General features: G+C 39.7%; 1 protein-coding gene across 2 annotated transcripts in view; it reads right to left on the bottom strand.

Annotated features, from left to right (window-relative positions):
• The window catches only part of LOC129182909 (metabotropic glutamate receptor 4-like), a 191,520-nt gene that overhangs the window by 16,880 nt on the left and 158,046 nt on the right, over window positions 1–16,594 (bottom strand). The window contains exons 5-7 of one of the 2 annotated variants that reach the window (XM_054779566.1): window positions 15,392–15,546; window positions 13,908–14,048; window positions 3,611–3,811 (exon numbers count right to left, since the gene is read on the bottom strand). In XM_054779566.1, the coding sequence (XP_054635541.1) occupies window positions 3,611–3,811; window positions 13,908–14,048; window positions 15,392–15,546 (497 nt within the window). The remainder of the gene's footprint in view (window positions 1–3,610; window positions 3,812–13,907; window positions 14,049–15,391; window positions 15,547–16,594) is intronic. The other variant, XM_054779575.1, reaches the window with a different exon arrangement.

The raw sequence follows: 16,594 nt of genomic DNA on the forward strand, positions 1-16,594 counted from the left end.
GCTATTCAGAGGATTCCTTCCTGTCACTCACACGTACCAGTCACCTGAAGAGATGCAGGCGTGTCACAGAGACCCACACGGAGTTTCTCGTAGGTGGGCAAGTGAGCAAACAACAGAGAAGACATTATGACACCCTCTCCCGCCCTCTTCTCGCTCAGCCACGACTGGTAATTGTCAATAGTTTGGGCCCGAACGACAAATCTCATTCAGTTTAACGTGCAATTGTCAAGAATATAGAATTTTTTTTACACAATCTTTGAAATATTTTTGGGTAAACAAAGTGTAATTTGGAGCTATTCACCTCACCTAATTTAGTGTCCAATTATCTGAGCATAAATATTTTTGGGACGTGGAAGGAAGCTGGAGTGCATGGCTGGAGTGTGCGGCCCTTCAACAAATTCAATAAGTAATCAATTAGTTTCGCCAACATTTTTTTCGTGATTTTATGCACCGGCAGCAGATAACTAATAGACAGCGTGTCTAATAATCTGGGCCCATTTCGGTCATGCTTTCTGGCACAACCCAGCTGCAGCTCTGCACCAATATGCTGCAATGATGCAGGCTATTAATACCTTTAACATTGTGCATTAAGGCACCACATCCAAATGTAGTCAGATCAATGTTACATAAATGGTGGGGAAAAACAAATTCTTGACATGAATGGGTCTCAACTTTTACACTTGTAGATGATATCCCAACTGTTGAAATTTGAGATAAATTATTTCCTGGATGTTACTATGGATAACAAAATTAAATGAAATCAAAATGCAATATTCTTACTCTTTATTAAATTCAATTAGTCAAAAAGCATAAAACCTAATGTTGTTTACAAACGTTGTTGAAAAGGTCTTAATTATAAATTGTACTATGATAATGCTGCTGATTGCGGACGTGCCTGAAGTGGAGACAATTTGTTTGATGGTGAAGTCATTTTGTCACAAAATGACAAAATATTAAAGAAACACCGTTTGCCTCATGAATGCACTCGGTAGTTTATAGATAACAATTATATTATATACATTTATTTCTATTAGAAAAGGTCATAAGTCATGAAAGATTAGGTAGTTTCTCATCATGATAGATCATCATGAATCCACCTATATACAGTAAAGCAGACCCCTTTTAATTAAAATGCTTCTGTGATTCTGTGCGCTTCATCCAGTTACTCCCAAGTTAAATCAAACTTGCCAGCGTTAACACCGGTGAACATCCAGGGAGCGGACATAGAGTTGGTAGACAGCTACAAATTCCTGGGTGTTCACCTTAACAACAAGCTGGACTGGTCCGTCAACACCCACGCCCTCTACAAGAAGGGCCAGAGTCGCCTCCACCTGCTGAGGAGACTGAGGTCCTTTGGTGTGTGCAGGACTCTTTTACGGACCTTTTATGACTCTGTGGTGGCCTCAGCCATCTTCTATGCTGTGGGCTGCTGGAGAGGGGGCAGCACGGACAGGGACAGGAGCAGGATCAATAGGCTGATCAGGAGAGCGAGCTCTGTCCTGGACGGTCCTCTGGACTCCGTGGAGGAAGTGGGGGAGAGAAGGATGTTGGCTAAGCTGACATCCATCATGGACAACACCTCTCACCCGCTACATGACACTGTGGGTTCCCTTAGCAGCTCCTTCAGCAGCAGACTGTTACACCCACGGTGTAAGAAGGAGAGGTTCCGCAGGTCCTTCATACCGACCGCTGTCAGACTCTACAACACCTGCACCACCTGAACCATGTTGTAGTCAATATGTATTCTTTACACTGTACTCTTTACTTGCGTATCTTGATTGCTTGCTGCTGTAACAAGTAAATTTTCCCGCTGTGGGATAAAATAAATAAAGTACATAACAACTGTTAAGTGCGGATGTTACAGCAAATATTGGAGCAGTGCTTTACTGCCTTATTAAGGAATTACAAAATTACCTCATAAAAGCAAATATCTTGCCATAAATGTCTGTAAGTACCCCAGTAATAATCCCACATATAACTAGAGATCGCTGCTGTCATGGATCACGTTGGATTTACAATCTCCAGATTGAGCATCAATACGTATGAACTTAATCTTGGTTAGTTGCTTGGTTTCTCATTTCCTTTAGTCAGCGCCAGTGCCTATGGAGAATTCCCAGAATTCACCGGGATCATGTAGACGTTCCTATCTTGTTTTCCTACGGAGCTTTTAAATTCCCTCTTGCCTGAGGCTAATGGACAAGCAAAGCAGGATACAGTATTCCAGTAATATGCACCATTGATTTTTTTTTTAAATCATACCTGAAGGGATTTACTGCTGCCAAGACTTCCAGTAACAGAAGATCAAAAATAACATTTATAAAATAATGTTTATTCCTATAACCAGAATATGTTATACAGCATTAGTTTAGCTTTATTTCAGTATTGGGAGAAATGATCTAACATATTTTTCTTCTAAAAGGAAGACATTTTGACTAGAGACTGTGTATTTAGATGTAATATTTGTATATTTTACACAAATAAGGAGTGACCTGCTTACATGGTAATAAGCCCATTCAGGCACAGGTAAACAATGTTATGACTTTGAAGATGAAGCCCCTTGAGTTTCCTTTCAACATCCATCACGAATGAAGACGTCACTGTTGCAAACACTACCGTCATGTTCACCTTTATTAGCCAAAATAAAAGGTTGCCTGCATTATTAAAGACCAACAGCTGTTTTCTAAACTTAACTCTGTTCAGTATGCGCTGTAAGCTCTCCCATAAAACTGCAAACCAAACACGAGGGTAAACCCGTGCACTATCCAGTCAGTTTCAGTAGTCTTCTGAATTTTTTTTTCGTGTCACTAATTGTAACGGATGCCAGCCACTGTGGCTGTGCGGATGTACGTTGGTAAACCTCACTCCCTGACACCTTCGGAGTCTCGTCGGACTTCAAATTGACAGTTCGGTGTTTTAGCTCACCGGCTGTGGACCATGGTTTGAGCTCAGGGCGGAACGTGGAGCTGGCTGAACTAGGCGTGTTATATAAACATACAACTTAACCATCGATGACCGGTGTTGCTTGGCAACATGATAGTGGCATTGGAATTGCACTGCAGTGACAATCTTGGCTTGGCTTGAGTTGCAAAATTACAGAGTAAGTCAAAACTTTTCACAGTTTTTTGGGCAGAATTTGGAAAATGGCAGTGATCTTGCATCATAATGCTGGGAAACATAAATAATATTTTCAAATAAAGGATAGGGAAAAACAATAGCATACCTCCCATAGAAAAGTTCATAGAATATTTGTACGAATTTACTATGTACTTATGTAAAAAAAAAAACAAAAAACAAATTGCTGGTGCTTGTTTTGTTCCTGCTGCTTCTTCTCATCATGTATAATTATAATCCAGCAGAGAAAGCACTCTAAGGACCGTGTCGGCTGTTCAATGGTGACAAGATAAGAAAACACACTCTTCTTGCTGTTAATTGTCAAGCCTCCTACGGGTCCCACCTTCTTGTACTTGCTCACAGTCATTTCTTTGGAGCATCCTGATAATTAAAGACCAGCACACACTTGCGTGCTTGGGCATGTTGTGGATCAGAAAAAAATCTGACAATTCAAGTGCTTCAGTATACTGTATATGCATGGGTTATCATGAGTACACACCTGAGAAGTTGACATTTCGAATGTATTTGAGCAGCAGTGTGCCATTGATGGTCTCCATCTTGGAGCAGAGGCCAATTTTCCCAGGGCAGAGGTCTTTGTGCATGTTGTGCAGCGCGTGAGCCATGGCATAAACCGCGTCAATCACAAACTGGACTTTTCCCTCTTGTTCATAGGAGGAATCTTTACCAATCCTCTCGTGATCTAAAAGGGAAAATTATAAAAATATGTCATACAACAAGACCAAACAATACTTGATTATTTCCCTTGAATCAAGATGCAATGTTGCATCGCAATGTGACAAAACTGAGTGAGAATTGAATTTAGTGAGTGCTATAAACTAGACTGTATGTCCTCCATTTAATGAGCACAAAATCACATTCCTATTTGACATTACTGAACTACCTTGTAAATAAATTCTGGTCTTTACAAATATCGATGCCATAATATTCTTCCTGGAACAACTCATATGCTGTTTTATGTGAACTGTTTATCTCCACCAAGTCACGTTCCATCTCCCGGTTATTAATCAACAGGACATGGAAGTGATGGAGTGGTGATCCAGGAGTGGAGGACAGAGGAAGACATGCCTCATCATTCTTCAGTGTTAACATAATTAGATTTGACATGTGTATATTCATCTTGGCTGGGCTTGTTTCACTGCTTTGAAAATATGTCAATCGCCAAGTGAGGTTTCAATTAGCGGCCTAATCAATTTTAGCATAACCTGCAAGTGCACTGCTAGCGCAGTTTGCCTCTACTTCATGCATGGTATTCATGGCTGGCTGCTTGTTCAACCCAGTAGAAGAAGTACACAGGCACACTGATGTGCAGAACTAACGGAGGATGAGCAATGGAGACGTTCCTGACAGAAATAAAGCACACGTCTGAGGCAAGGAGAATAAGTGATGATAACCGGAATAAAAAAAAAGACCACGAAATACACCAAAGCATACGTAGTCGTTGGAAAGGAAAAAAGGGTTTGCATGATTTTCTCCGTTTTGAGAATCACGCAGACAGGGCTGTCTTGTTTAAATGTCACAAAATGAGATAATAAACTTAATTTGAAAATTGTATGATAATAAGGTGCTTCTATGAAGAATGCTGGTGCCAGCAATTCATACAGTGGTTTGTACAGAATATTACCAGGTTCAGTCATTATTAGAGCCCTGTTGACATGAAATGACAGCCCTATAGTCACCTTTACACTCCTGTTATTCTTGGTTTACAACACATTGCTAATACGCAGGCTACAGGATCACTGCAGGGACACGAGACGGCCACGGCTTTAGCATAGCATGCTAGTGAGCTAACTAGTTAGCCTCCAATGTATTCATTCTACACTTAAGAAAGGGTTTCAAACGGAGTGGAGAAGAAGGACAACTTACCACTTTCACACGGGACGGGAGGAGAACTTTTTTTCTCTCTCTATCATCTCAGACATGCTATGGCTGACTCCATGCAGTGTTAAAGTAATGCAATATACTGTAATGTCATGTCTCATCAATGCTTTGTGTCATTACTCATACCATGTGATCAGAATGCTACATATGACTTGTCTAACCATGGTCAAACATGAAACTGTGATAATTAATTAATTAATACATCTTTGAAAAACCGCAATAGTGTGACTGCAGTGTAGTGAGGGTCGACTGTATTTCAATACGGGGGTGGCGTGGGAAAATGTACATGAAAATGTACATGGGGCATGAGAGAAAATAAGTGAGAAGGAACAGTGAGATCAGACGATCGCTGACTGGAAAAGGTCTAACCTTAGCGGCGCATGTTTTACCAGATACAAGATAATGATCAATTTTGACTCATCGAGTATTTCATTTGACTATATATTTATTGTAGTTCACACTAGTTTCCTATAATTTAATATTTTTATCAACATTGGTTTTCAACAATGCGTTTAACTGAGTAGATTTTTAAAATTACAGCTCTTATATTGAAGAATCTCATGAGGTAGTTGTAGGCGTAGCCAACGTCGTGAATAGTGCCTGCCCATTGCATTGCATTTTGCAACTGATCAGCTTCGTTACTTTGAGCTTATATTAATTTTTTGTAACAAAAACAATTCATTTGACAAGTTCAAGAGTGGCAGGTGCTTGCCAGCGCTGCACCACTTTGGCTAATCTGAATTAATTAGCCAGTCTGTGACGGAAAGTAAGTGTGATCTGTTACATCCTTACTAGTTAAAACACTCCTTCACACAATTGTCTTTCATTAGCACTTCATGAGGTGATGACATTATTTAGATGTAATGAGTGAAAGGTCAAATTTGAATGCGCCACCAAAGCAACTACTGTAAAACTCATTCATATCCATGCGATTTATAAACAGCTGTGAAAACTGTGTTTTACATTTTATGCAGAGTTGTTTGATAGAATATATTGTGTGGCGTACCCCAGGGGTCAATACCGGGACCAAAACTGTTCAACCTATACGTTAATGACATCTGTAAAGTCACAAAAGACCTAAAGCTACTATTATTTACAGACGATAGCACGCAAGAGGTAATAAAAAAGTCACAGATGAATTGACCACAGTAAAAAGATGGTTTGATAAAAACAGACTACCCCCAAACCTAAGTAAACTAAAAATAATGCTATTTGGTAGAAAGGATACTTATCTACTGATACAAATTGATGCCATTGACATCCACAAGTTGAATGAAAATACATTTCTGGGGCTCATAATAGATGCCCATATTAGCTGGAAATCACACATTAAAAATGTACAACATAAAGTGGTAAGGAATACCTCAATAACAAATGAAGCAAAATTGGTTCTGGACCAAAAATCACTTCATACGCTCTACTGTTCTCTGGTATTACCATATCTAACTTATTGTGTGGAGAATAACTATAAAAGTACACTTCACTCGCTAACCGTGCTACAAAAAAGATACGTTAGCATAGTCCATAATGCTGCTTATAGAGAACATACAACCCCTTTATTCCCAAAATCACATGATTAAAATTTGCTGATCTACAAAATTTTCAAAAAGTAAAAATGATGCATAAAGCAAACAATACCCTGCTTGCCAAAACGTTATACAATTCAAATATGACCTTAGGGAAAAATACAACTTAAAACACTTAAAAACCTTCAGCATTTCAGTATGTGGGATGAAATTATGGAACGGATTGAGTACAGAACTCAAACAATGCACTAAAATGAGAGATTTCAACACAGCAGTTGTTTACAAAGTCAAAGTAAGAAGAGTCCTGAACCATTGTGTACATACAACCACTCTTGCATTTACTACTACCGTAACTCTTCATTTTTCATGAGAACATTGTCTGTGCTCACTCATCAACCATATTCTGTCAACTATTAACCATTTCATCAATTATTATTATTATTTATTCTAACTGATATGGAATTTATTTACAGTGACTACAAACCGTGACTCCTATTTGACCACATTGTTATACTGTCTTATTTTTCTATGTTTTGCAATTGGCAAAGAGTACATTTAAAATACAGGATGTGCACAAATGTATTTTAATTGATGTGAAAAGTATGGGGGGTAGGATTAAATACGCTTTGCTTCTTCCTACTCCTTTTTGAACACGTGTAACTGTGAGTTGTACGATGTGATGTATTCTGATGTAACTTGTATCCATGTTCAAAATAAATTAAAACCGGTACCATAATTCAGGTTATCATTTTGATATTTGGAGATTCCACAACTGGACTTTTATTTAATCTCAATTCTGACTTCATACTTGCTGAATGAGCTGACACAACATAAACACACAGTGCATGAGGCGAGGCACATGGAAGTGCAGACCTTGTTTTATATGTCTGTGCGTGCCGCTCTTTAGCTCAGCAAAGACACTCACTTTTAACAAGAGGCAGCTTTTAACAGATGAATAGTTTGGGCTTGTCTGGCTGTTATTGTTATGCTGCTCCCGTAGTCGCTCGCTCTGCTGAGGCAATTTGATGTTAGTGACAAGGCTCTGAATGTTTTAACAGCTTAAATATTGCCAGTGAGACTTTCGATTTTAGCTATAGGCCAAGTCGAGACGTGAGAGTCTATTTGTTTTTTTTTTGTTTTTTTCTTTACCGTCACATTCTCTCTCTCTTCTTTCTCTCACCTCCAGGTGTCTTCGACATAGGAATATATATAGCTCAATGATGGTAGGATGTCAGGAGGCTCTGAGATGTGTTGGATGTAGGTTTTCATGCACTTAAGGCACCCTGTGGATTTTCTGACCTCCATTTTTTTTTTTTACACCTGGTCTCAGGAAAGTTGATGCCAGTGGGAGCTACAACTATGTATACTGAGTGCTCACAGAGTTTGTAAAACGATCGCACCTCCTCGCAATCCAGGAATGGAAAAAAATGACAGCATACCTGGCTATTCTGTTCCCTGTGAACTGAAGCGTAAAGCTGTGATAATTCCAGTTTTTCTCTGACTGTCTGCTTCAGTCAGTGGTGGCCACCAATCCATAGCACTGTGAATGTGCACCTTAAATCTAATGGCTGCACTGACCAGTAACAGCTTGCAATTCCCTCTTGCAACTCAAAGACTCTGTTTTCCTTTTGGGAAAATGTTGACAGAATTACTGTTTCCTTTCTGGGATACAAACATGAGAAAACTAGCTCACAGTTTTTATTATCTTTGCATGCACTAGGGAAAAACAAATAATAATAAACATTTTGCCCGAATTGAAATACAGTACGATTGACTTAACACAATAGCGACTTAACACAACAGCATTCATACGTTTTTAAACAGTAAACATTGATCACTTGTCAGCTTTGTCAGTTTATTCATTTTCAAAAAGTTAGGTGACTTTTTTGGTGACAAATTCGCAACACTATTGCTTATATAATGAGTCTCATCTGCACGTATGCATTTAACTTCAGTTTGTCCTTGTTATATTATTCCAATCGTCACGAGTAACCAATTTTGCAGTTTGCAATTTTGCCAGTTTTGTCTCTTGTTGAGCCAAAGAAAATGTTTGGCTGAAAGCATGTTCTGCTTATTAGGTAGTCTATTTAAGTGTAATGTATATTTAAATGTAGCTGCTGTAGTTGTTTAGTTGTCATATTTGGAGGTCTTTCAAATCACCATGTAAATTGTTAATGCTAATCGCTAATCGATATATGGGATTTCCAATGCAAATTAGCATTGAGCTAGCACATTTATTTTAATGCTTTCCGTTTCTGTTGAACGTCACAGATAAATTATTTGTATCTTATGTAAGTCATAATTGACATGTTTTATTTATATACTGTATGTTCAGTTTTAGAGTGCTTCAAAGTAAAGGCTCTGAAATGTAGCTCATCTGAAGTCTTTGTTGAGAACCTGTTAGCTGTCTGCTGAGCTAGCAAGGCCAAACGTTAGCGAGAGCAGGACACATAACTTAAAACCATTTACAATTGTGGAGCAATCTAAGATCAAATGTGTTTATTCAGCCATTTGGCTCTTGGTATCCAAGGTTACATTTATGGTTATGGTAGCTTAAATGTAACAGTAGTTTAAATAAACTTTGCTTGACCATTTGTTGCACGATGGCTTTTAGCAGAAATACGTATATACCGTAGAAGCCAAACTTTGTTCAGGCCAAACTCGTTGTGATTGTGACTATTTTCAATGTTATTATTTGCTTCCAACAACATGCAAAGAAAAATAAATTAAAATTTGAGGATAACTGTTGAAAACCAACCCTTGGCTTGCATCTGCAAATGATAAGTTGTACAGAAAATGGATGGATACTGTATCTTCAAGGAGTCTTGAGAGAAAGATGTGTCAGATTATGTGTATAGTATTTTTGTTGACGTTTTCTGAGGATGAGGAAATTGGACAGTGGTTTGTAAGCATGCACACACTCGCCTTCATGGCTCATGCCTGCAAAAATGCAAAAAATTGCCTCATTCAAACTTCAGAAATACTGCTGCCATATAAGAAATACTAAGAAAAGGCACAGCCTGTGAAATCTAACCCATACTATATACCCATTATAGCATGACAAACATTTAAAGACTGACTTTCTGTAGTTTGTAGAAAATTGGATCATTGTCCAAAGTAATTGTGATTGATGGTCCAACCTTGCCCTTTATGGACTGAAGCAACTGACAAAAAACATAATAGTGTGGAACATTTTTCTGTACTTCTGACACATTCAAGGTTATATCAGCGATTCATGACCATCCGTCTGTGTAAAACTGAATCACATTTTATGGTTCAATAGTGTGAAACAGAGAACTGTCTGTGGAGAGAGAATTATTGAATTCTGTGTCTGCCAGCAAGAACTTAAGCTTGCGTCCTTTCTTGTATAATTAATCCATGTAACCTGGGATGTTCATCTTATGCACCCCATTAAACTAATTTTAGCAGCTATTACTTGCTTGTTTTATTCGTGACACTGTTGATTTGATGCCTCTGCGTGATATTTTTGACCTTTCAGTATACTGAACACTCTGTATCTCCCAAGCTTTAGTGTCTGGCCTAATCCACTTTTGGCTGGAGATTCCAAGCAACAGCATGTGTCTGATAAAGACGTGCCAACTCTCCTGGATTCTTGCCCTTGTCTACCGAAATTCCATCCATCCATTTTCTTCTGCTTATCCGGGTCTGGGCTGTGGGGAAAGGAGACTCAGTAGGGAAGGCCAGACTCTGTGGTCTCCGGCCACCTCTTCTAGCTCCGCCAGGAGGATACAGAAGTGTTCCCAAACCAGCTGTGAGACATAATCCCTCCAGCATGTCCTAGGTCTATTACGTGGGCCTCCTCCCAGCTGGGCATGCCCAGAACACCTCACCAGGGACGCGTCCAGAAAGAATATGGACGAGACGCCTGGCCCACCTACACTGCACTGAGGCAGCTCTGTGCTGAGCTTCGCCCAGATGACCTAGCTCCTCACCCTATCTCCTGGGGTGAGTCCAGCCACCCTACGGAGGACACTTATTTCGGTCGCTTGAATCCCAGATGAAAAGTATAGTGGGGTGAAAATGTGTTATTTTTTGGTCTTTATTTGTTTGTCACGCTTAAATGTTTCAGTTCATCAAAGAAAAGTAAATATTAATCAATGACAGCACAACTGAACATAAAATGCAGTTTTAAATGAATTAAATTAAACTTTTTATTATTAAGAGAGAAAAAATATCTAAACCTACATGGCCCTGTGTGAAAAAGTGATTGCCCCTCCCTAAAGAAAGTAATTGAGATCCATCAGTCTGGAAAAGGTTATAAAGCCATCTCTAAAGCTTTGGGACTCCAGCAAACCACAGAGAGAGCCATTATCCACAAACCGCACACAAGGAACAGTGGTGAACATTCCCAGGAGTGGCCAGCCAACCAAAATCACCCCGAGAGCTCAACGACGACTCATATAAGAGGTCACAAAAGACCCCACAACAACATCCAAAGAACTGCAGGACTCACTTGCCTCAGTTAAGGTCAGTGTTCATGACTCCACCATAGGTAAGACACTGTGTAAAAACCACCTGCATGGCAGAGTTCCAAGACGAAAACCACTGTCTCAATTTTGCCCAAAAACATTTTGATCATCCCAAGACCTTTGGGAAAATACTCTGTGATCTGACAAAAAAAAGCTTAACTTTTTGGAAGTTGTGTGTCCCATTACACACAGCTTCAGAAAAAGAACTTCATACCAACAATAAAATTAGGTGGTGGTAGTGTGATGGTCTGGGGCTGTTTTGCTGCTTCAGGACGTGGAAGACTTGCTGTGATAAATGGAAGCATGAATTCTGCTGTCTACCAAGAAATCATGAAGGAGAATTTCTGGTCATCTGTTTGTGACCTCAAGCTGAAATGAACTTGGGTTCTGCAGCAGGACAATGATCCAAAACATGCCTGGCAAGTCCACCTCTGAATGGCTGATGAAAAACAAAATGTAGACTTTGGAGTGACCTAATCAAAGTCCTGACCTGAATCCTATTGAGATGCTGTGGCATGACCTTAAAAAGGCGGTTCATGCTGGAAAACCCTCCAATGTGGCTGAATTACAACAATTCTGCAAGGATGAGAGGGCCAAAATTCCTCCCCAGCGCTGGAAGAGACTCATTGCAAGTTATCGCAAATGCTTGATTGCAGTTGTTGCTGCTAAGGGTGGCCCAGCCAAGTATTATCTTTAAGGGGCAGTTTCTCACATCAGTTTTTCACACAGGGCCATGTAGGTTTGGATTTTTGTTCTCCCTTAATCAAAAAAGTTTCATTTCAAAATTGCATTTTGTGTTTTGTGTTGTCATTGACTAATATTAAACTTGCTTGATGATCTGAAACATTTAAGTGTGACAAACATGCAAAAAATAAGAAATAAAGAAGGGGGCAAACACTTTTTCACACCACTGTCCTGTATATATGCTTTAGTGTTTCATTACCGGTTAACGTCTTGCTGTTCTGCTACATAATCAGCATCTTGCACTTAGATGTTGCGCTCACAAAATGCACACAACTATAATAATTCCACAGTGCAATTATCATCCGTATAGTGTTGCACACTGTTTTAAATGACACACTGATTCAAAAATACTGATCTATGCTCATAAACATTTATTACATTTACAAGCATTATTACTAAGCATACCTCATTTACAGAATGTAATCCACTCAAGTTATAATTTATCCTGTTTACACCTTTTCATCGCCTGCAGTAGCTATTTTTGTCCAGCAGAGGGGAGAAACAATATTAGTGTCCCAGAGTCAGGGATACAGAGAAGAAGTGAAGTGACACAACGCAGCTAGCGCTAAGACGGAAAAAGCTACTCGGTGTAGTAAGAGTAGATTGCATGGCATTCTCCGATGAGTTCGTTATTTGCTGGGCTAAGCTAATGATGGTAAATTAGGGTTTTTTGCACACGTGGTAGAAGCCGTTTTGCTTAAATGTCATGTTCAAAGACTTCGAAATAGTCATTTATGTATTCAAATATGATGAATTCATGATAAGATATTAATTTACAAAAACAATTGGAGGAGAGATGAACATTTGAATAAGTTAAGTGTATTAAGATGAGTTCGAGGAAACAGCTTTACCTACATCTGTGTGGTTCATTCGCATTTGCACGTAACAGCTATGCTGTTAAATTCACAATGGTTTCCAGGATAAAAGTGAATGTAAAAATCCAAATTCCAGATTCATATCTTAATTCAATAGTGAGTTAATAATTCACTCTGCTTAGGCAGGCTTGTTTTTTTACCTGGCAATTTCTGAGGCTGAGACCATTTGATGGGCAAATCACCGATGGATGTGTGACTGAATGACAGCGGACATGCGAAGGTGCAGTGGAGCATCTCACCAGTCAAGGACATCGTTGTCTAAAGTCTTCTCATTGCACAGATAAGCGTAAAACAATAAAAACACACCACCCGGGTAGATGAATGATATTTGGTTTGCTATTTTCTCAGACCACAGAATTTTATTTTGTTTTTACATTTTTAATCCGATGTTGAAAACAAAACAAAAGACATTGAGAGTCTTAACCTAAAGGAGATTCAGGAAATTAAACGGTGTTCAGAGTTTTCTTAAATAAATGTCCTTTGTTCTTTAAAATTGAGCAAGTCCATTGGTTTCATTTGCCCTCTACGCACCTGTGCATTTACCACTATGAAGTATGACTATAAGCGCCGTACTGAATAACCCCCGTTCCAAGATGTCTCCTAGATATTAACCTTATATACGTATAAATGAATGATTTGCTGCATATACAGTATGTATGCAAGCAGCACATAATGTCCACTGGGTACAATCAGTACATCAGTACTGCTTAAAGAGGACGAGTGAACGAAATGAACTGGTGCAAACTTAAGAGCGAAGCTCTCTTCTTTGTGTTGTACGACTCTTCAACATCTTGGGAATGGATCTATAAGGGATGTGATTTAACCATTACTGCAAGCAGCTGCAAATCAGCCCGCTAGCATTGCAGTGTTGCATCCCAAATCAGTAGGGTGGGAGATAGTCCGAGAGCTCTTTCTGACTTTAATAGTCTGAAAGCTTGTATCCGGCGTAGGTTATTGGATTTGCTATTGATTAGGTTTTCAGAGAATGCCGTGAAATGGTTTTGTGATAGCTATTGTCGCCTTCTAGAAACGAGCCAACAAACATAGTAATATTAATTTCTCTGGAAGAAAATTAGATGTGCCCATTTACTTATGTCCACCCATTACATTCAGGCTAAATTATAGTGTGGTTGCCTTGACTAACTATTTGTATGCACCCAATAAACACAATATATATTTAAAAGAGACACAGTCCATTTACATGGCGTTGGTGATGGGGAGTTTGCTGTTGGATGCTCGCCTTCTATTAGGTGTGTACTCACTTGTGCACTTTTTGATGCCAGAGCCTTTCTTCACAGCATGCCGGCTTAGTTTGCACTGGAAGTTGTTCTCCCAGAACTCTGCAAACCAGATGTTTCTCCTGTTGTTCTCCAGTGTTCGACTGATGAAGTAGCGATCAAAGCCTAGAAGGGATACCAATTTACTGACCATTTTGTTACTTTTTTTAAACGAAGGCATTCTGAGTCTGTATTTGTATGTATTCATTGTAAATGTATGTATGTATCGATTAAAAAGCACGGTTTTTACTTTTTCACGTGGTGTGCGGATTTGTACTTTGATGTACTGTCAGCGCTGCTCATCTAAATAACCATTAAAAACACATTTTCGTATCATTTTTTTTCACAGAAACATCCATCCAAACTCACATGCGAGACGCTGCATAACAAGTGTTGACAACCTTGAATCATGAATGTGGCGTTTTGAATTGATTTTTGATATCATGAATTTCTGTGCATCTATGTATATAGTTGCCATACATATGTGGCAGTGTTAAGTTACCGCTCAAGGCCATACCTGCAAATACATGGTCAAGAGATATGCTGTTTTTGGGTCTTCTTAACCATGACCACAAGCTTGTATATCAAAGTTGCCTGGTGCAGTTTAACCAATACTGTAGTTTGACCAGTCATTGTGTCCCATGTCCATATTGCTGCGCGATCAATTTTGACATCGGATTGCTCAATTATGCATTAGCCAATGAATAATGCAGATTGCAATGTAAAATGTTCATGTAATGCTTTGACAACATGAGCTCCGTGTTAAACCACCAGTTATTCTTACAAGCTGAGAGGAAAATGTGATATGTTGGGAAACTCTTTGTAAGATTTAACTTACACATACAACAAACGGTGATGGTAGTTTCGAGACATAATGAGACATAACAAGCTTTACTCGGACTGCAGTTATTTTTATTAATTATAGGAGTGCTCCGCTTGATTGATCAAAATCGGCTGAATGCAATGAAAAAGCATGTGCCTTTCAACGCCGATAACTAAAGCGGATCACCTGTGGCTTGTAATATTGCAGCATGTAGCCTGCAGCGAGCGTCTCCCGCTCACTTTCCCTCACACTGCGCAGGCGTGCCAAAGCCAAAACAATCATATCTGCCACGTGTGGGACTTAGCTGTCGTTTGTGAGAGTGATATAAATTTTGCACCCTGCAAAACATGCCACGAAACACATCTCACAGGGGTGGCACGTTAAAAAGCTTTAGTTTGGTGCAGCATTTGGGGGGCGGGCACTTTTTCAAGGCTCACAATGTGATCATTGATTGGGCGACAACAAATCAGGCCAAACGCTGGGCACTTGTCCGTGTGTGCGTGGCAGTCGGAGGTCTAAGGCAGATAGCCCGAAAAATATGTTTTTGTCTAAATAATTTTATGTTCCCCTTTTCATATCAATTTAAAATTGTACACTTAATATATGTGATCGGTATTGGCCGATTTCATTCATGGATGATCATTACCTTTGATGGACTGTCGTTTTGGCAGGATGGTCACGGCGCCTTCAGCCATCTCTTCCTGGTTCAGTATTGGGGAGATTTTGGACCCCCAGCTGTCTGAACCCACCCAGATAAAGTGGCCTGTTTGATTGGCCTTCTTCGCCGCTTCTAGCAGCCGCCTGTGAGACATTCAAGAGGTGTTCTGTAAAGTGCTATATGTTGTTGTTTCCCCTTTATTTACTCATATTTCACGCATACATTCATCACCCGTGAACATAAGATTCTTATTTAAATGCACCCTGAAGAGGCAGCACAGCTACTATGCAGGCGATTGCATGACTAGAATACTCTATTGAGTCTGGACATATTTGCATAAAGCTATACAAGCAGTAGAAGTGAGTGGCCTCCTAAGATTATCCCCAGTACATACATAGAGGTTGTTGCACAATCACCCCCCTGCCACATTTGCCCAGGCTTGTTGCCAATGGAAGAAAAATGAAGGCGCTGCGGCGGCACAGTTGAAAGCTGGAGCGAAGCAGCATCAAAATTTTAAAGCGCCATCTGGCCTGTGTGGCTTTACTGACCCTCAATAACAAAACAGCATTATGTGTTGTAGATAGGGATGGGAATCTACAAGAACTGGTGCCCAGTGTTTCAATTCCTTGGAATGATTTGCCAGTTCTCCAAACGATTCCCTTTTCCCTTGCGTGGTGACGTCAGCACGAAACACATCAACACAAATGTTCAAAGGTTTGGTTACATTTCAGAAAAAAGGACAACAGGGCAACTTGCAGTACTTGCAAAGTGGATATTTCATCAAAGGGTGGAAATACTACCAATATGCAGAAACGTATGTACACAAAGTATGCATTAATTTCAATGAATGTCGACTTTTCAATCCGCTCCGGAGTGAATCTCAACCCAGTAGCAACAGCAGCTTCTGCAACTGCAGGTAATTAAGTAGCTAATGCTGCCTGTCATATTAGCGCCATTTGCATCACCGTAACACCTGCTATTACTAACTGTTAACGTTAAATGAATGTCTTCTCGTACATTACATTTAGATGACTATGATGACGACTAGTATTTTTTAAGGAATTTTTTTGTTTGTTTTTAAGGCTTTGAATGGGCTGGCCCCTCAGTACATCTCGGACCTCATCCAAATCTACACTCCAGCGCGCACATTGAGGTCTGAAGGCCAGCTCCAACTGGTGGTGCCTAAGACCA

Source organism: Dunckerocampus dactyliophorus, chromosome 1, assembly GCF_027744805.1.
Source record: "Dunckerocampus dactyliophorus isolate RoL2022-P2 chromosome 1, RoL_Ddac_1.1, whole genome shotgun sequence".
Classification (NCBI taxonomy): domain Eukaryota; kingdom Metazoa; phylum Chordata; class Actinopteri; order Syngnathiformes; family Syngnathidae; genus Dunckerocampus; species Dunckerocampus dactyliophorus.